At 44.0% G+C, this 21,973-nt stretch overlaps 1 protein-coding gene across 4 annotated transcripts in view; it reads right to left on the bottom strand.

Annotated features, from left to right (window-relative positions):
• Window positions 1-21,973, bottom strand: part of sv2ca (synaptic vesicle glycoprotein 2Ca) — a 187,346-nt gene that overhangs the window by 75,182 nt on the left and 90,191 nt on the right. For all 4 annotated transcript variants that reach the window (XM_059644807.1, XM_059644804.1, XM_059644805.1 and 1 more), the window contains exon 4: window positions 2,976-3,156. In XM_059644807.1, the coding sequence (XP_059500790.1) occupies window positions 2,976-3,156 (181 nt within the window). The remainder of the gene's footprint in view (window positions 1-2,975; window positions 3,157-21,973) is intronic.

Here is a 21,973-nt window from a genome sequence, read left to right as displayed (position 1 = left end):
TAGTTGGTGTTTGGTCACAGAGAGGCAAATATAGCTTTGGGTCAGGCAGATGTAGGGGATCCAAGATGTAATGACAGAGAAAGCTCAGCACTTCTGTTTGACTGACAGATAAGTACTTACTACCTTGGAAGTGAGAATGGGGACTACAGACTGTTTGTGCAAACTGACCATAACACAAACTGAAAGCCATTTTATTAGACAACGTTAAAAGCAATTTGATATGAAAGGTGACAATATAAATCAGGAGATTAGATACCGGCCTCTACAGAGGTGAGTGGCCATTCCCAGGTTAAAAACATTTCCTTGTGACTAGAGATAAACTTGGAATGGAAGGACGAGAATCCAGTAGTTGAGGTCCGAGTGAGTACCAATGACATAGATAGAAATAGGAATGAGGAGTTCTAGTCAAAATTTAAAAAAGATAATCTTTGAACTGTTACTTGAGTACTGCACCAATTGGATTTGGCTCAAAGAAGTGTGAGAGGTCATGTGAAGAGAGCATTAGAAATCTAAAGAGAAATATCGACCTCACAGGGCAGCGTATATACAAGCAGAATGGGGCACAGCTTTTAATAGCACATCAGTAAACAGGTCTATGCAAAGGATTGTGGTAAAAAAAGCAACCAAAGGATCTTTATTTGCATGCATAAAGTATTCATAATAAGATTGCTTGAACTAACTGCACAGATGGACATAAACGGTTTTGTTCTAATCACATAACAGAGACATGGGGCCAGATTTTTAAATGTTGCTTTGACATACACTGTGACAGAATGTGAAAACTATAGTCCATGAGATCATCTACAGATCTTCAGAGCTCCAGAGCAGTTGCAAATTTTCAAAGTGCTACTAGAAGTGCTGAAAGAACAGTCAGGAAATCCACTCGCCAATAATTAGGCACTCGAGGAGCTTCCTAAGAGCCTGCACAGTGTGGGAATGTGACTTTTAAATCCAGTTTTTGTAGATCTGAACAAGCTGCTGACTGTTCACACACATCTGTCGGGTTCCCCATTGAGCCCAGGAGATGTTCCCTTTGTGTCAGTGAATGTTCTTGGGCAGAGATAGTAGGAATTAGATATGCTGGAGAATCAGAGATAACAAGGTGTGAAACTGGATGAACACAGCAGGCCAAGCAGCATCAGGGGCGCACGAAGGCTGACGTTGTTTCGGGCCTAGACCCTTCTTCAGAAATGGGGGAGGAGAAGGGGGTTCTGAAATGAATAGGGAGGGGGGGAGGCGGATAGAAGATGTTTGGAGGCAAAGATAGGTAGAGAGGAGATGGACAGATCAAAAGAGGCGGGGATGGAGCCAGTAAAGATGAGTGTAGTTGGGGAGGTAGGGAGGGGATAGGTCAATCCAGGGAAGATGGACAGGTCAAGGGGGCGGAATGAGGTTAGTATGTAGGAGATGGGGGTGGGGCTTGAGGTGGGAGGACAGGATAGGTGGGAGGAAGGGCAGGTTAGGGAGGCAGGGGCGAGCTGGGCTGGTTTTGGGATGCAGTAGGGGAGGGGAGATTTTGAAGCCTGTGAAATTCACATTGATACCATTGGGCTGCAGGGTTCCCAATCGAAATATGAGGTGCTGTTCCTGCAACCTTCGGGTAGCATCGTTGTGGCACTGCAGGAGGCACAGGATGGACATGTCGCCTGAGGAATCGGAGGGGGAGTTGAAATGGTTTGTGACTGGGAGGTGCAGTTGTTTATTGTGAACTGAGCGTAGGTGTTCTGCAAAGCGGTCCCCAAGCCTCTGCTTGGTTTCCCCGATGTAGAGGAGGCCACAACGGGAACAGCGGATGCACTATGCCACAATGGCAGATGTGCAGGTGAACCTCTGCTTGATGTGGAAAGTCTTCTTGGGGCCTGGGATGGGGGTGAGGGAGGAGGTGTAGAGGCAGGTGTAGCACTTCCTGCGGTTGCAGGGAAAAGTGCCGATGTGGTGGGGCTGGAGGGGAGTATGGAGTGGACAAGGGAGGCCTGGAGAGAGTGGTCCCTCTGGAAAGCAGATAAGGATGGGGAGGGAAAAATGTCTTTGGTGAGGGGGTCGGATTGCAGATGGCAGAAATGTCAGAGGATGATGCATTGGATCTGGAGGTTTGTGGGGTGATACATGAGGACGAGGGGGATTCTGTTTTGGTTGTTACTGCGGCGAGGGATGAGTTATGGGAAATGCGGGAGACAGGGTTGAGGGCGTACTCGACCACTGATGGGGGGGATGATGCAGTCCTTGATAAACAAGGACATCGGAGATCTACGGGAGTGTAATGCCTCATCTCGGGAGCACATGCGGCAGAGTTAAAGGAATTAGAAATAGGGGATGGCATTTTAGCAGGAAGGTGGGTGGAAAGAGGTGTATTCTAGGTAGATGTGGGAGTCGGTGGGCTTGAAGTGGATATCGGTTTCTAGGTGGTTGCCAGAGATGGAGACAGAGAGGTCCAGGAAGGTGAGGAGGGTATTGGAGAGGTATTGGAACAATCCGTCTTCCATACCTACACTGGCCCCACCTCTTCCTCCATTACATTGATGACTGTATCAGCTTTTTTCTACCTTTTCTCTTATCAAAAATCAGAAATAGCATATGAACATTACATTCATTAATAAATAGACCACACACACACACACACACACACACACACACACACACACACACACACACACACACACACACACACACACACACACGCATATTATCATATTACTGTGTGTATGTAAGATATTTGGAAACCAAAGGAGGTAATAATGAGATAAAGGCTTTAATGAGATTATAATCTTTTCAATGGAAGTTCTGTGCAGTAAAATCCTCAGTGCTCTTGTACTGCAGTGGAAGTGTACCTACCTCCATCCTAGGAGGCCCAGGTTCTAAGTCCTACCTGCTCCAGGGGCGTATCATTACATGTTAAAACAGGTTGATCTAAAACTCTCTGTAATTAATGCTTCCAAAGCCCTGTCATGGTCTGATAACATTACATTGGGTCTTACCCAAATCCAGCGAAGAATCGGCAGAAGAGGAAGAGCCCATAGCCCTGGACGAAGGATGAAAGAAAGGCGAAGAAACCATTGATGGACATGCAAATGATGAGGGATTGCCGTCGGCCAATCTTGTCTGCTAGACCACCCCAGAAAAAGGCCCCCAACATCATCCCAAGGTATACTATACTTCCTGTAATAAAACACAGATAGCCTTGGTTTAGTCATGGCCACCAAATATCACCTCAGCAGGGAATGTTTTTAAAACTACTTTATGCTTTCAATGCCTTCATAAAGTTTCGTCGTTGCTGCACAGTTGGGTTGTCTTTATAACTGTTAACTGTGTCAGATGCAGCAGGTAGCTTATAGAGATGTGATTTTAATTTTATTCATCTGTTTTCATTCAGAGGAATTATTTCATGAGTTTTCATAGAACATAGAACATAGAACATTACAGCACAGTACAGGACCTTCGGCCCTCGATGTTGTGCCGACCTGTCATACCGTTCTCAAGCCCATCTAACCTACACTATTCCATGTACGTCCATATGCTTATCCAATGACAACTTAAATGTACCTAAAGTTGGCGAATCTACTACTGTTGCAGGCAAAGCGTTCCATTCCCTAACTACTCTCTGAGTGAAGAAACTACCTCTGACATCTGTCCTATATCTTTCACCCTTCAATTTAAAGCTATGACCCCTCGTGCTCGCCATCACCATCCTAGGAAAAAGGCTCTCCCTATCCACCCTATCTAACCCTCTGATTATTTTATATGTTTCAATTAAGTCACCTCTCAACCTTCTTCTCTCTAATGAAAACAGCCTCAAGTCCCTCAGCCTTTCCTCGTAAGACCTTCCCTCCATACCAGGCAACATCCTAGTAAATCTCCTCTGCACCCTTTCCAAAGCTTCCACATCCTTCTTATAATGCGGTGACCGGAACTGTACACAATACTCCAAGTGCGGCCGCACCAGAGTTTTGTACAGCTTCACCATAACTTCTTGGTTCCGGAACTCGATCCCTCTATTAATAAAAGCTAAAACACTGTACGCCTTCTTAACAACCCTGTCAACCTGGGTGGCAACTTTCAAGGATCTGTGTACATGGACACCGAGATCTCTCTGCTCATCTACACTACTAAGAATCTTACCATTAGCCCAGTACTTTGCATTCTGGTTACTCCTACCAAAGTGCATCATCTCACACATGTCTGCATTAAACTCCATTTGCCACCTCTTAGCCCAGCTCTGTAGATTATCTATGTCTCTCTGCAACCTACAGCATCCTTCGTCACTATCCACAACTCCACCGACCTTAGTGTCGCCTGCAAATTTACTAACCCATCCTTCTACGCCCTCATCCAGGTCATTTATAAAAATGACAAACAGCAGTGGACCCAACACCGACCCTTGCGGTACACCACTAGTAACTGGTCTCCAGGATGAACATTTCCCATCAACTACCACCCTCTGACTTCTTTCAGCAAGCCAATTTTCGATCCAAACTGCTATATCTCCCACAATTCCATTCCTCCGCATTTTGTACAATAGCCTATTGTGGGGAACCTTATCGAACGCCTTGCTGAAATCCATATACACCACATCAACCGGTTTACTCTCATCTACCTGTTTGGTCACCTTCTCTTGACTGTATACATACCACTCACCCTTTTATCACAAAATTCCATAGTTCACTATCACCCTATTCACTCATCGAAACTGATGGATTGGATGACAATGTGATGTATAAGACTCTCCACATGTTTACAGGGAACTATTGCAACATAAGCAGCAATTTCATTTTGTCACTTGCAGTAACTTTCCAGATTTAGCATCAATAACCATTCTTTTACCTTAAATACTTAAAAGAATCCCTAAAATTTGGATTGGAAAGGAAAGCTTAGAAGGAATTTGCCATTGATAGGCAACAGGAGTTAGGAATTCCAATTCTTCAGTAGTCTATTACCAGCCGTATAATGAGGGTGATAAATAGACACAAGTTCATTGCTGGTGGAAGTCAAGCATCTATACATGAAACACAATGGCTTTTTCAATACTACATTCTTTCCAGGTCTTCACTTGTGAGCCTGAAATATCTTTCTAAAGCTTCTTGACTCATTCACCGGATTGGGTGCAGGAGAACTTAGAAGAGAAAAGACACAGATGCCACAGACAGTGGATAAAAATTTCTCTCATCAGAGGTTGCAGGTTTTTCCTCCAGCTTATAGACACTTCAAAGGCGAGGATATGACAAGTGACATGAGACTTCCCTGCTCCACGGCACACAGCACTTTGCTCTTATTATCTTTCACTCATGAGGCAGCACCTCTCTTCCCAAGCCACACTCATGAAGTAAACCTGTTATACCTAGCCTCCAACCTCTCACACAACAAATTAAATCATTTCTTTCCCAGTTTCTTGTTATAATCTAAATTACGCAGGGGTATCATTAATCTTCAACAGTTCCTTGAAAGTGGAGTCCCAGGTAGACAGGATAGTTAGGAAGGCATTTGGTATGTTTGCCTGTATTGGTCAGTGCATCGAGTGTAGGGGTTGGGAGGTCATGCTATAGTTGGACGGGACATTGGTTAGGCCACTTATGGAATACTGTTTGCAATTCTTGTCTCCCTGCTATAGGAAGGGCTAGGACTACTTTCACAGCAGCATCAGAGGCTGAGGGGTGACCTTATAGGTTTGTTAAATCATAAGGAGCATAGAAAGGGTGAATAGGCAAAGTCTTTTTGCTGGGATGAGGGAGTCCAAAACTAGAAGGCATAGGTTTAAAGTGAAGGGGGGAAAGTTTTAAAAGGTGCCTAAGGGGCAACATTTTCATGCAGGGGGTGGTGCATGTATGGAATGAGCTGCCAGAGAAAGTGGCGGAGGCTGGTACAGTTCCAACATTTAAAAAGCATTTGGATGGGTATATGAAGAGAAAGGGAATTAGAGGGATATGGGTAAAATGCTGGCAAATGGGGCTAGATTTATTTCAGATGCCTGGCTGGAATGGACAAATTGGACCAAAGGTCTGTTTCCATGCTATACATCTCTATGACTCTAAGTACTAAACTATTCTTTCAACTCTAAGTATCTCACAGAAACTAGTGGACCAATAGATTGGACATGTACAATATGTTGAATTAAGAGTAAGATCTAAAGGAAGACATTCATCAAAATACATTGTAACTTCCTCAATGGACGTTTTTCTTCTCCCTTATTCATTATTAAGTACAGTCTCCAGTAAGGAAAGTTATTAACAGTAGTTTTGACTTTCCCCATATTACTGATTTGTTGGTAATTCTGGGGAGATCTGATGCAATTTAAGAAACTTTCAGCCAGTTAACCTGAACATCAGTCAAATGGAAAATTATGGAATCTATTGTTAAAGGAGGGCACTTAGAGAATCTCAAAATGATCAAGCACAGTCAATGTTCTTTTGTGAAAGAAAAATCAAGTGGTGTCGTGGTAGCATCGCAGGATTTATAAACTAGAACACCAGGGCCATATTAGAAAGAGATAATAAAGTGTGAAGCTGGATGAACACAGCAGGCCAAGCAGCATCTCAGGAGCACAAAAGCTGACGTTTTGGACCTAGACCCTTTATCAGAGAGGGGGATGGGGAGAGGGAACTGGAATAAATAGGGAGAGAGGGGGAGGCGGACCGAAGATGGAGAGAAAAGAAGATAGGTGGAGAGAAGAGTAAAGGTAGGGAGGTAGGGAGGGGATAGGTCAGTCCAGGGAAGACGGGCAGGTCAAGGAGGTGGGATGACGTTAGTAGGTAGGAAATGGAGGTGCGGCTTGAGGTGGGAGGAAGGGATGGGTGAGAGGAAGAACAGGTTAGGGAGGCAGAGACAGGCTGGGCTGGTTTTGGGATGCAGTGGGGGGAGGGGAAGAGCTGGGCTGGTTGTGTGATGCAGGGGTTCCAGTTATTTATTCCAGTTCCCTCTCCCCATCCCCCTCTCTGATGAAGGGTCTAGGTCCAAAATGTCAGCTTTTGTGCTCCTGAGATGCTGCTTGGCCTGCTGTGTTCATCCAGCTTTACACTTTATTATCTTGGATTCTCCAGCATCTGCAGTTCCCGTTATCCATGTTAGAAAGACATGGGCTTGAATCCCACCATGGAAACTGATGGAAATTAAATTCAATAAAAACCTGGAATTTAAAATGCTAGCCTAATGGTGACCATGTGCCCATGAGACCATAAAAAATAGGAGCAGGAGTATAATGTTCAGCCCCTTGAGCATTTAACAGAGTCATGGCTGATCTGATGTTCCTCACATCCACTTCACTGCCCTTTCTCCTATCTCAGCCTTAAATATACACAAGGAGTCTTCCTCCACAGGTCTCTGTAGCAAGGAATTCTAAAGATTCTCAACTCTCTGAGAAAAGAAATTCCTCCTCATCTCAGTCTTTATTCTGAAACAATGTCCTCTGGTCCTACACTCTCTTATGAAGGGAAACATCCTCTCAGCATTTAGAGATAATGGGAACTGCAGATGCTGGAGAATCCAAGATAACAAAGTATGCAGCTGGATGAACACAGCAGGCCAAGCAGCCTCTCAGGAGCACAAAAGCTGACATTTTGGGCCTAGACCCTTCATCAGAGAGGATGTGATGAAGGGTCTAGGCCCGAAATGTCAGCTCTCTCAGCATTTACCTTGTCAAGCCTGTTAAGAATCCCATGTCTTCCAATGAAATCACTTCTAATTCTTCTAAATTCCAATGAGTAGAATCCCAACCTGTTTAACCTTTGTTTATAAGATGACGTCCAAATCAGGGATCATCCTAATGAGCCGTCTCTGAACTGCCTGCAATGAAATAATGTCTTTTCTTAAATAAGGAAACCAAAACTGCTCACGGTACTTCAGATACGGCTGCAAGATTGCTTGTTGTCATGACAATGCATCTGATTCGCCAATTTCCTTCATGAAAAGAAATCTCCTTTCCTCAAATGGTCTGACCTACACATGACCCCATAGCCAGAGCAATGTGATCAATTGTTACCTGGGTCTCTGGGCAATAAGTGCTGGCTATGCCAACAACACCTACATCACATGAAATCATTTTTAAAATGATTAGATTTCTTTGAGAAAATAACAATCAACACAGATAATTGGGAGCATGATCATGTGGGGTACTTCATTATTTAAAGAGGCTTAATAAGGTGCCATATTAAAGGTTACTGCACAAAATAGGTATTTGTAGTTAGGGGAGAACATATTAGATTGATTGGTTAACCAAAAGGAAACAAAAATAGGGATAATTGTCTCATTCTCAATCTGGCATGACATAAATACTGGAGAGCCACAGACTTCAGTTCAGGGTCCTCAACTACTTATAGATATATCAATGACTTAGATGGAGGGACTGAATATGAATAAATAAGGATTCTGCAAAGAGATATAAATGGGCTAAGTGAGCAAATGAAAAATTGTAATATGGAATGTTATGTGAGAAAATAGAAACTTCTCCAGTTTGGCAGGAAGAATAACAAGTCAATATATCATTAAAAGGATTAAAAACACTTTACCCATCTGGTCTTGTTGGTGAGGTGGACAAAAGTGACACAGAATTCGATTTGTGGTTCAACTCAATTTTATTCAGAAAATATTCTATATTAAGAACACTGTGACCATTTGACAAATTTCCATAATATTTACTTGCTATCTAGCTTTTTCTGTTTAAGAAAGGATATTATCCACTATGATCCATGTGTTTGGGACGGGCCATTGGAAACTCCTTCCTCTTTAATGTGTGGCTGCCTCTTTTCCACAAAGGTGAACCTCACAGATCAGGGCGGATCTTCTCCTGGGTCTTCTTGGATTGCTGCTCGGTCTTCTGCATGAGATTTATTGCAAGTCTTCACTGAGGGGGTAGTTTCTGGGTTTGGTGTTTTTATCCCCACCATTCATAGGCCTTCCCGAACATTTTGTGGCCTTTGGACAATGCGGTTGTGGGCTGGGATCAAAATATCCCATGGGGTTGGGTCAACACCCTTCACTGTTGCCACGCTGGGAAGTTGTAAAGTGCACATCCTCTGGCACTGGCTGGAAGTCAAGGGTTCTGGAGAGTCTGATCAATATTCCTTTAATACACAACCCTTGGGCTGGTTATAATGGTTACCCCAAACCTTTGTGGCCTCTTTGACCTTGGTTTCCACTGTAGCTGATAGCTATCGGCTGCTGACTAATTTATTTTGGCCAATTTTCTGTCAGGTCCAGTTTTTGCTGTGGGTCAATTTAGAATGTCCAATTTTGGGCCCATGGCCACTTGACGACAGTCTTAAAGGGGATTCCCAATTCAAGGATCATGGGGTCAAGTCTCACCTTAGGCAATGGGACTTTTCCTAAATATTCTCAAAAGACTTTATTTATTCCAAAACGTATTCTTAAAATAAATCATACAATCAGATCTCTGCTAGGTTTATTGGATATCGGGAATTTTATTTACTGACGTTTTCTGTTTAAAGATCATTATTCACAGCATCATGAGATGCAGGTTTTACAGGGAGAGCAGTTGATAAATGGAATGCAGACTAGATACAAGGAATTGCAGTTAGCTAAGGTTTTGACAGAACTAGGAAAGGGTAACTTGAGATTTATTGTTAGGTCCTGTCAAGCCAGCTTGTCTGTTTTCATAAAAACCACTAATGGTCCAAAACCGACAGTCTGTAACTATGGAGGTGCAGGAAGAGTTCCCATAATGCTATGGTATATATAAGCACAATCATACAAATACCTAGCCTTCATCTCTGTTTACTCCTTCTCCTTCCTTACGATTCCTAACAGTGCCTTATGAATATACGGTTGAAATGTTAAACACCACGTCACAGTCAAGAGTCCACGACAGCAAATTAAACTACTATTCTATAGGCTAAAATAATAACTTATTATAATAAAATGTTTCCCAAAACTAAAGAGAAATGGAGCTTCACTATAAACAACATTGGAAATACACAGAACAAAGAAAATTACAGCACAGGAACACGTCCTTCGGCCCTCCAAACCTGCGTCAATCCAGATCCTCCATCTAAACCTGTCGCCTATTTTCCAAGGATCTGCATCCCTCTGCTCCCTGCCCATTCATGTATCTGTCTAGATACATCTTAAATGACGCTATAGTGCCCACCTCTACCACCTCTGCTGGAAACGCGTTCCAGGCACCGACCACCCTCTGCGCAAAGAACTTTCCACGCATATCTCCCTTAAACTTGGCTGTCTAAAATTTTCTATCATGTGTGATTTATGAACAGGAGCAAAGAGTGGCATTAGTTAAATAGTACATTCGGGAAATTGATGCCTCAAGACCCTGATTTGCATTAATTCACATGGAAGCTTTACCAGACAATACTCAACAGGAAGTTGGGAACTTGAGAACTGGTGCAGACTAGGCTAAATTAACTGGAGAGATAATGGGAACTGCAGATACTAGAGAATCCGAGATAACAAAGTGTGGAGCTGGATGAACACAGTAGGCCAAGCAGCCCATCTCATGAAGGGTCTAGGCCCGAAACGTCAGCTTTTGTGCTCCTAAGATGCTGCTTGGCCTGCTGTGTTCATCCAGCTCCACACTTTGTTATCTTGGATTCTCCAGCATCTGCAGTTCCCATTATCTCTAGTAAAGAGACAAAGATGTATTTTGTTGTCTCAGTGTAGAATATAGAACAGTACAGCATTGGGCCAGGCCCTTCCGACTACTACGTATGAGCCAACAATGGCCATCTTCTCTTTTTAAAAAAAATGTCTTAGTAAAGGTGACTAATGATGCAGTACATGAGTTGTTAAATTTCCAGAATTCCCCAGATTCTGGAAACTTCATCAAACTGGACGGTAGCAAATCTAACCTCTCTATTCAAGAAGGGAGAGAGACAAAAAACCGGAAACTCTAAGTCAGTTGGCTTGACATTTATTGTGTGGAAGGTGTTAGTTTCAATCATGAACCATGTTATAACTGGGCAGTTGGAAAAATTCAAGAGAATCGGGAAGTGTCAGTCCAGAATCATGAAAAGAAAATCATTCTTAACTAATTTATTAGAATTCTTTGGAGTAGTAATATGAGCTGTGAATGAAGGGAAGCTTATTGACATAGATTTCCAGAAGGCATCTGACATTTTACCCTTTGCTTATCAAGAATTTATCTATAAAAATATTCAAAGATTCTATCTTCATCACATTTTAAGGAATAGAGTTTCAAAACTCACAATCTTCTGAGCCATTCGGAAAAATCTCTTTATTTCTGTCTTAAATGGGTGAAACTAACTTTTAAACAGCAAACTCCTAGTTCTAGAATCTCCCACTGGGGGAAGCAACCTCTCCACATCCATCTTGTCATGTCCCCCCAGGATCAGATATCAGATCTTTCTTTTTCAAATGGATACAACCGTAGCTTGTTCAGACTTTCCTAATAAGGCAATGTGTCCATTCCAGGTATTAGCTCAAAAACCTCCAAATGCACTTACATCCATCATTAAATACGAGAAAAATACTGTGCACGGCATTCTGGATGTAGTCCATTGCCTTATATAAGGCAAGCATTGCCCCTCTATCTATGTATTCAATTCCCTTCACAATACACCACAATATTCTGCTTTCTTTCCTAATTACTCAGTCTACTTGCATATTCACCTAATGCATTTCATACATTAAGACATCCATATCCGTTTTTTCCTTTCTCAGAGCTCTGCAATCTCACAACATTTAAAGAATGCTATTCTTCTGCCAATATTGAAAATTTCAAGTTTTCCACATCATACTCCATTTGTCAGATCTTTGCCCACTCACTTAAATAATTTAGGAATTAGGTTTTGTTGCCATGTGTGCCCAAATACAGAGATAGAGTGAAAAATATACAGTCATCACTCCTAGCGCCATTTTTAAACAAGTACTAGGTACAAAATCTTAGGCACAAGTAGAAAAGTAAAGAAATAAGTTAAAAGTATAACATTACAATAAAGTTGTAAATGAAGTTAAATTCAAAATTACTCAGAGATAGCAAGAACTGTAGATGCTGGAATCAGAGATAGCACGGTGTGGAGCTAGAGGAGCACAGCAGGCCAGGCAGCTTCAGAGGAGCAGGAAAGTTGACGTTTTGGGTCAGGGCCCTTCTTCAGAAAACTTTCCTGCTCGTCTGATGCTGCCCAGCCTGGTGTGGCCCTCCAGCTCAACACTGTAAATTCAAAATTACAGTCTTTCTTTAGACATGGGCATGCAATTGCTCCATGCTGGGCTTTCCCTATGAGGGCTCACATTCCCCAATGGTGCTCGATCTCTCCCCGTATTTGGTTCAATCTCTCTCCTGCGCTGGGAGATCCCCACACTGACCACCAGCCAGGCTCAGCAGCCACCCACCACAGACCTACTAGAGTCCCACTCTGGGCCACCAGCTGCTTCTGCTCTCATTTCCTCAAGCAATTTATATCCTTAACTGTTGTACTTGTTTCCTCTTCATTACTTTCTTTCCTATCTATCTTGCCAATCAGAAAATAACCAATCTATGCTTACTGTCCATTTCCTTTCAGTTAGCCCATCTCCTTTATAGGCCAATATTTTACTATCCAAAACATGAGAATTTTTATTCCACAATAACTTTTAAAATGACACCTTGTCAAATATGTTCAAAGTTCTAAGTGCATTTGCTGATTCCTTGTTCTCCACAATACATGGTACACCTCCAGAATGTCATTAAATTGATTAAATATGATTTCCCTTTCATAAAACCATGGTGACTCCCCTGAATTTATTTAACTGCTCTAGTCTGAAATGCCTTCTGGCAGTCCCTGCCACTTAATGGCTGCACAAGTCAAGCATCACAGGGTTTCGCAATATTAGACAGAGTCAGAATTCAGTTGTTGAATATAAATTCTTTCCTGGTATGGATTTGGTATCCCATGACAGTCAAGTCAGGGCAAGATGCACATTGCTGAACTGATGGAGGCAATGGGTGAATATGGATGGAGCTAATAAGATTGCAAGACCCCGTCAGTTAGAGGCACTGACAGCCTATGTTGTACAGATTCCTCTGCTCTCCCTCTTTCTGCTGCCAAAGTGAACAGAAAGCTTGGTTCCTAAAAGTAGCAAAAATTATTGAGCATGTAGATAACCACAAATCTGCATTACCAGTTGTAGCTGTTCCGCATCTAGTTTTCATTCTAATTGTTTGGGAGATCCTCCTTCTATATTGGTTCTGATCGAGGCAGTCACAGCTATTCACAGCTTGTGGCATGTTACAACATTATTAAGCAAAATTAGTACAATTAGGGAGTTTTCTCAGCTTCTGCAGCCGGCTCAGACCTGGACCATGCACTTGTGTCCATTTCTACTTCAGAATGACTGCAGTTGTGTTATCTATAGATTTCTCACTGGATTGAAACTTATCCAACAGAATTCAGAGACATCAGAAACGGAAGATTTCCATCCCATCCATACTGGCTGAATCTGTATCCAAGCACAACAGAATGTTTGCTATTCTGCACTATTATCCCCTCAGCCCCACCCCTTCTGACCGTTATTGCATTTCAATTCAAAACAATTCAATAAATAGGCGGTCACACTGCTCAAGAATTCACAGCTTTTCTGTACAGTAAAGTACAAGATTTTAAGAAGTGGTAAATCTTACTAGGGGCTGGCCAAGTGACAGTATCATCGAGTTGCAGGAAGTGTTTCCCTCTGCAGGGACTTCTGAATTTTCTCACACTGTTGTCCCAAACTGGCCTCATCAAGTGTGTTCCATGACTCAGTGGTGTCCCTCTTGTGGTGTCCAGATGCCAGTCTGATTTCCCCACTTGCTATAGGCAGACCTGCCACTGCAGAGATACCTCACAATTCCTGATGGAGGCTCCATATTTAAAGGACAGTGTGCATCCCATCAAGCACTGGTAGTCCGGAAATGCCCTGCATGTCCTTGGACATGGAAGATAAGGAGCTTCACAGGCAGGGATCTCAGTGTCCTGGCAGATGGATGGTGCAGACAAGATCCAGACATTCTCCTCCCAGGACTGACAGAGCTGGTCATGGCACCAGATGCTGCCAGGCTTGTCTGAGGTTGCCACCAAGGCAATGCAGTCTGGCCTGTAGAGGAATACCACCCAATGCCACGGAAAGGTCAATGACATTCTGCACACCACCAACGTCAGTGTCACCATCTTCTCTCTGCTACCTTACACTTACTCAGTCTCTGCCACTCACACACCACACACCAAGGCTCATGCTCTACCACTCTCACTGTTGTGCGCAACGTCAAAATCCAAACTCTGCTACCTCTAATCCTGGCCTCTGCACCTCCTATTCACTCGCTTTGGACACCTCGACACTTTTCCCCTACCTGCATATAATCCCTCCTGTTGTCTTTGTAACAATCCAGAGAAGAGCAGCCGATGAGTGGTGGCATGTCCAACATTTGGCTGATCCCCTCTAGGAGGAGCAGACCCTGACTGCGACTATGACAAGTGGCTGACTGTATTCGGACCCCCTGACTGACAACAGCCCCCTTGACTTGACTAAGGACACTGCCTCTGAGACACAGTCATTTGGTGAATGTATATACGGCATGGTTTGCTACATTGGTTGCTGCCTCATGTTATAGGTGTTAGATTGTCAAAACGTGGCGCCGTACTGCAACATCTCCAACCCCCAGATATGTGACTGTTGATAATTGTGACAAGCTATCTGGCCTGCAATCTACATTAAATGGCAAGGCACCACAGAAACCTTGTGAGGCTTTAAGGTGCGGCTGAGGGGGTGAAGTCCTTCAAGTCAAGGCCAAGCCAGACCAACATGCTGTCAGCATCCAGGTAGTTGCAAACTGAGTGATCGAACAGCCCTGAGATGCAGGGTGGCTCAGTCTGTGAACTGCATGCCTGTCCCTGCGGATGGTGTCCATTGTAATGAAAGCTGTCAGTGTGCTCTAAAGTGAAGCACTGAAGTACATCAGGAATGTGCCATTACAGTGTGGTGAAGCTGGGACATGTTAAATGCCAACATCTGTGGATGTAGTGTACATGCAGCCACTGCCCAAGGAGCGACACTGAGATGTTGGTGCCAGGTATCTGGGGTGGAGATCCAGAGGAGCAAGCAGTGAGGTGGACTGGCCAGATACCCACTCAGACTTCCACAGCAAGAATTTTTAGCATCGACCTTCTGTGCAGCAGATGGGAGATCAGGACAGTGTATGTTGGTGAGGCAAGACTTAATAATAATGAAGATGATAATGAGCGATAATCCCTGTTAATAGTTCTCTTCCTGCTCACTAGCTAGAATCTCATTTCAATGACCGGAATCAGTTAGAAACATGGACCTTTGGGTTTTGATTTTGTTACAAACCTCACTTGATAATTCAGTCCAAACGTCCAAAACTTTTGTCGCAGCACTCATTAATCAGCAGCAGGGAAGATTTCACTCTTAATATTCCTTTGGGAATAAATTGAAAACAACTTCAGTCTGATATGAGACAGGAGTGAAGGGGAAGAGCATCTGCTTTGCTTTGAATATTGCTGTGCCCAGACCAACTGCTTTACTGATTAGAAAGATAAACGTCGCTCACTGTAAAGGGAGTCTTGTCTTTCCACCTTCATCTGAGATCACAGCCCATCCCTGGTGGGCACCTCTAAACTAACTTTATAGTTGGAGGCTCCTTCAGGCAGCAATCAGTCTGTGACAAGCAGCAGTGCGACTGTCACGAAAAACAGATTGCACAGGACTATGAAGAGCAGAGCAAGCACAGCTGTAAGCAGTGATAAGGAAAGAGATTGGGGGATATCTCTAAAAACCAGTGGGAAGACAAAGTATCATTGCAGGCAGAAATGAAAGGCTTTTAAACTGGAAGCACAGGGCTAATACTTCCTGTACAATGATCGAATTAAATAAGAATTTACAACCTTCCCCTTTATTCATGTAACAGTTAAACATGATTCGCATTCTGCTGCAGCTTCATGGTCACATATTGTGTTCACAGGCAAATTCTGTGCCATATTGTTTCGAACACCTAATTGAGAAACCACCAGGAAGCAGCAGAGATAATTTTGTGCTATAATCTCTATGTCTCATGCCCTGATCACTGTGTACCAACATTCTGACATTTGTACACCTTGATCTCAATTACCATGCCTTTAGAAGGTCAAGAATTGGATTCTTTGACAAACCTCATGCCGTGTATCACTCACAGACTGTAACATATTGTGATGCCTGGCCAATCTGTGTTTAAGTGATTGAAAGAAAAGTGCAGGCTTAGAAACTGTTACTACCAGGGAATTGCTGGGAGCTCCCACCACTATACCAGCCATGATAATGAAATGTGAGGCTGGATGAACACAGCAGGCCAAGCAGCATCTCAGGAGCACAAAAGCTGACGTTTCGGGCCTAGACCGTTCATCAGAGAGGGGGATGGGGTGAGGGTTCTGGAATAAGTAGGGAGAAAGGGGGAGGCGGACCAAAGAAGGAGAGAAAAGAAGATAGGTGGAGAGGAGAGTATAGGTGGGGAAGTGGGGAGGGGATAGGTCAGTCCAGGGAAGACGGACAGGTCAAGGAAGTGGGATGTGGTTAGTAGGTAGGAGATGGAGGTGCGGCTTGAGGTGGGAGGAAGGGATGGGTGAGAGGAAGAACAGGTTAGGGAGGCAGAGACAGGTTGGGCTGGTTTTGGGCTGCAGTGGGTGGAGGGGTAGAGCTGGGCTGGTTATGTGGTGCAGTGGGGGGAGGGGATAAACTGGGCTGGTTTTGGCATGCGGTGGGGGAAGGGGAGATTTTGAAGCTGGTGAGGTCCACATTGATACCATTGGCTTGCAGGGTTCCCAAGCGGAATATGAGTTGCTGTTCCTGCAACCTTCGGGTGGCATCATTGTGGCACTGCAGGAGGCCCATGATGGACACACCCGGCACCTTCCCCTGCAACCGCAGGAAATGCTACACTTGCCCCCACACCTCTTCCCTCACCCCTATCCCAGGCCCCAAGATGACTTTCCATATTAAGCAGAGGTTCACCTGCACATCTGCCAATGTGGTATACTGCATCCATTGTGCCCGGTGTGGCTTCCTCTACATTGGGGAAACCAAGCGGAGGCTTGGGGACCCGTTTGCAGAACACCTCCGCTCGGTTCGCAATAAACAACTGCACCTTCCAGTCACAAACCATTTCCACTCCCCCTCCCATTCTTTAGATGACATGTCCATCATGGGCCTCCTGCAGTGCCACAATGATGTCACCCAAAGGTTGCAGGAACAGCAACTCATATTCTGCTTGGGAACCCTGCAAGCCAACGGTATCAATGTGGACTTCACCAGCTTCAAAATCTCCCCTTACCCCACCGCATCCCAAAACCAGCTCAGCTCTTCCCCTCCACCCACTGCATCCCAAAACCAGTCCAACCTGTCTCTGCCTCCCTAACCTGTTCTTCCTCTCACCCATCCCTTCTTCCTACCTCAAGTCGCACCTCCATCTCCTACCTACTAACCTCATCCCACCTCCTTGACCTGTCCGTCTTCCCTGGACTGACCTATCCCCTCCCCACCTCCCCACCTATACTCTCCTCTCCACCTATCTTCTTTTCTCTCCATCTTCCGTCCGCCTCCCCCTTTCTCCCTATTTATTCCAGAACCCTCACCCCATCCCCCTCTCTGATGAAGGGTCTAGGCCCGAAACGTCAGCTTTTGTGCTCCTGAGATGCTGCTGGGCCTGCTGTGTTCATCCAGCCTCACATTTTATTATCTTGGATTCTCCAGCATCTGCAGTTCCCATTATCACTGTACCAGCCATGTTAGACCTTGTACAACTCAGGCAGGGTGTGGTATCTGCTACTTTACAAGAAACTCATAATTTCCCACTTCTCCATTATAAATACCTTCCAGTGCTCTCTTTAAGCGGGTTAATAATAAATGACCTGTACCTGCAGTCTTGACCCTCAGCCAGGCTCCAATTTTCTTCAGAGTAAAGGCTGCGAGGCCTCTTCTCCCCAGGCTTACTGACTGCATCTTCAATGTCAGGCAACTGAGAGGCCAAGTTTGAGGGCCACCTGAACATCCCCTAATGCACTGTACCCAATCCCCCCTCCGAATCCCTGGTAGGTTCCAGGCTCTCTCCAATGGAACTGAGGGACATAAGTTTCACCTCACAAAGCCCTGTGGTTACTGAATTTTCTTTCCTTCCACTGGAATTGTAATGGACAATGGGATCTCAAGAACACCACAGTTAACAAGCACACCTTACAGCAAGGAGAATTGAGGCAAGTCAAAATGTGGTTTCAAGGAAGGGGATCATTTTCTCTGGGCTGAACCACATCGGATCCTGACCAGCATAGGCTATGGAAAAATCACAGGAGGTGGCCAGCAAGGATCTTCTCAGTGGTGAGAACAGAATGTCTATTTCCCACCATGTGTTGGCCATTGAGTCAACATTCTCGCTTGAGAGTGGCAAGAGGCTTATATGCATGCATTAGCATTTATTAACAACTTGTAAGCCCTAACCCTACTTTAGCTTTAGGTAAGGTTGGTCAGCCCATTAGGGTGGTCAGCATCAGGGCAACTGTATGTCTACAGTTCACAGAGTGGGCCACAGTCAGCCCTGTGGGTCCAATGCAGCCAGTCCAGGGAGTCACAGGAAGTTAGACAGCTGTACAGATTTTAGCCACAAGTCTGGTCACTCATCATTCGAAGCAAACCATCAAAGTTGTTCAAGGAGCTGGGCCACAATCAGCCTTAGAGGGACATTCATGGTAAGGGTGGAGGGAAGTTATCACAGATACTATTGCAGGAGAGAAGTTGGGATTGGAGGCAGCCTCTGGGATGGAGACAGGGGAAGTGAGGATATAGAAGAGGGGGAGATGATAGAGCACTGTAGGGAGAGAGATAATGAAGGACCAGGTCTCACTGACAGTCAGCAATGCCCTGTCTTCGATGAAAGGACAGTGAATTGCTATCTGGCATGCTAAATCGATATTATTGGGGAGTTGGTGGCAAGAGTTAGATAGACAGGTTAGAACATGGAGCAGTTCAAAGCTGATGGGGATAATGGGGAAGATTACATAGTAGATGGTGCAATTTGATTTCATTTTTGGAATAAATAAAAAGGAAAAACATGCTTGACCTTATCCTTACTAATCTGCCAGCTACAGATGCAAATGTCCACGACAGTATCAGTAAAAGTGACCACAGCACATTAGTGGAGATAAAGTCCTAACTTCACATTGAGAATACCCACCACTATGTTGTTTCACATGACCACCATCCTCAATGGGTTAGATTTCAAACACATCTAACAACTCAAGATCGGGCATCCATGAGGTGCTGCGGGCTAACAGCAGCAACAGAATGGTCCTCCAAACAATCTGCACCTTCAAAGCCTGCTATATCTTTCACTTTATCACCATCAAACCAGGAGATCAATGCTGGCTCAATGGAAAGGGTAGGAGGGCATACCAGGAGCCGCATAAAACATACCTGAAAATGAGATATCAACCTAGTGAAGCTAAAAAACAGGACAATTTGTGTACCATCACAGATGTCAGCAACAGTACTCTTAAGCAGCACCTGCTCAGCAAGAACCTGCTTAGTGACATCCCATTTGGGTTCCACCATGGCCTAGTGGTATTATCGCTGCACTGTGAATCCAGAGACCCAGATAACACTCGGGGGACCCAGGTTCAAATCCTGCCACATCAGACGGTGGAATTTGAATTCAATAAACATCTGGAATTAAGACTCCAATGATGATCATTAATCCATTGTCGATTGTCGGAAAAACCCATCTAGTTTACTAATGTCCTTTAGGGAAGGAAACTGCCATCCTTACACAGTCTGGCCTACATGTGACTCCATACCCACAGCTATTTGGTTGCGCTCTGGGCAATTAGGGATGGATAATAAATGCTTCCTAGCCAGTGATGTCCTTATCCCATTAATGGATAAAAAAAAACTCAATGCCAGGCAATGACCATCACCAACAACAGAGAATCTAATCATCATCTGTTGACATTAATTGCAATTGCCATTACCATTACTGAACATCCCCATTATCACCATCCTGGGGGTTACCAATAATCAGAAACCGAACTGGGTTTATCGCATAAATTCTGTGGTTTAAAGAGCAGGTCAGTGGCTTGGAGCCATGCAGTGAATTACTCATCTCCTGATCCCCAAAACCTGTCCACCATCTACAAGGGACAATTCCAAAGTGTGATGGAATTCTCTTCATTTGCCTGGATGAGTACAGCTCCAACAGTACTCAAGAAGCTTGAAAACATCCAGGATAAAGCAACCCACTTGAATGGCATTACTCCTGGAAACATTCACTTCCTCCCCCACTGACGCTCAATAGCAGCAGTGTGTACTTTCTACAAGTTGCACTATAGAAATTCACCAAGCTTCTACATTCAATGCTTTTCAAACCAACAACTACTTCCATTTGGAAGGACACGGGCAGCAGATACATAACACCTGCCAGTCCCCTCCGTTCCTGCTGTGTCACAGGGTCTAGCTAAAGTACACAGATTGCAGTGGTTCAAGAAGACACCACCACCTTCTACGGGGTAACATGGGAGAGGCAATAAATGCTGGTTCAGCCAATGATGCTCCTATCCTACAAATGAACCTTTTTATATTAAAAACAATCAAAACGTGCAGGACCGCTCTATTCTTCCAGAGCCTGACCAAGTGAATAGCGGCCTTTTATATATCGCACTGGTGCCAGGCATCTCAGAATAACTCACCAGAGTAAATATCTTCACTTACAGAGAATGGAAGAACTCAGCAACAGGGCTCCATAGGGACGTGGTGCATTGGTAATGAGGTGAATTTGTGGTGACAGTGCAAGAAAACCCATTAGGCCTCACATAGAGAAACCTGCCATGAAAGCTGGCAAAAATGATACTTAGCTAATTTCTAATAATATTCACCCTGCCTGTCAGTCACATAGAGCTGTTTAATATAGGGCTTGTCTGCATTGAGCCCATTGGAAAACCACAACCTGTATTTAGTTAGGTGGTTATTTAGCTATTCAATCATTCAATATTGTTAATCTAACATAATGGCCAGGGTAGACAAAAATTTGTCTGCTGTAAGGTTCAGACCAAGATGGTAAGCAGCAAATAGCTGGGCCCACTGAATTACAACCAAGTTTCGGTCTATTGCACACAGCCGCATAGCTTGCAGCAAAAATCTGCTGCAGTGCTCGGGAATACTTGTTCTATGTTGTAAAAATAACATGCAATGGTGCAGACATACGTCAGCAATGCACAAAGGAACTGAAATTATTGCATACTGAATACATCATGTAGAGATGTCTATTTGCAAATGTTGGAAGACGTATTTTTCTGTAATCATTAACAATTTACTAGAAGCATTCTATTCTCAAAAGGTTTAACTTATATCTGATTCACTTCAATAGTACTTGATGGTAAATGGGATCAAGTTATTTTAACCTTGTAAAGTAAGCATTAACATTTTGCTATTGTGAAGCCAAGCTAAACTTCATAATGAATGATACCGTTCATGCTGTGAAAAGCAAAAAAGAAAAAGCTGAATCTTGTCAAGGGTGGGTTATGTGTGAGTTGGTAGAGGATGGACAAAGATGGAGCTTCACTCAGGAAATGCAGACATTTGACTCCACAGCCAGTGAAGCTTTGTTTTAGCAGGCATCACCGTAGGGACCTCGTTAAAGGCCCATTTGACAGCATATTTCCTCTTCCTTTCTCTGACAGGTAACTGTCACACAAATGCATGACCCCAGCTTAATACTGAACATTTCCAAGTTGGTTATCAGGGTGCACAGATGCTGACAAGTCGTAAGCAGACCTTAAGACTTGCAGTGCATTGTTTTCAACTGGTGAACCAACAGAGATCACCTTATTCATACAGAAGAGGTTGAGATGGTGGTGTGGTTTGGGCTGTGGTGGTGTTTTGAGTTGTAATCTCAACTCTGTTGTCATGTGTCATGGCCTTCCTATGAGGGAGTGGAAATTAGAGGATGTGTGGTCACTGCGTAGTTCATACACACTGCAACCTATTTAAAAGTTCTTAGGAATCAGTTAAC

Source organism: Stegostoma tigrinum, chromosome 3, assembly GCF_030684315.1.
Source record: "Stegostoma tigrinum isolate sSteTig4 chromosome 3, sSteTig4.hap1, whole genome shotgun sequence".
Lineage (NCBI taxonomy): Eukaryota > Metazoa > Chordata > Chondrichthyes > Orectolobiformes > Stegostomatidae > Stegostoma > Stegostoma tigrinum.
The sequence above is the reverse complement of the archived record's forward strand: the minus strand, read 5'-3'. Positions and strand labels throughout refer to the sequence as shown.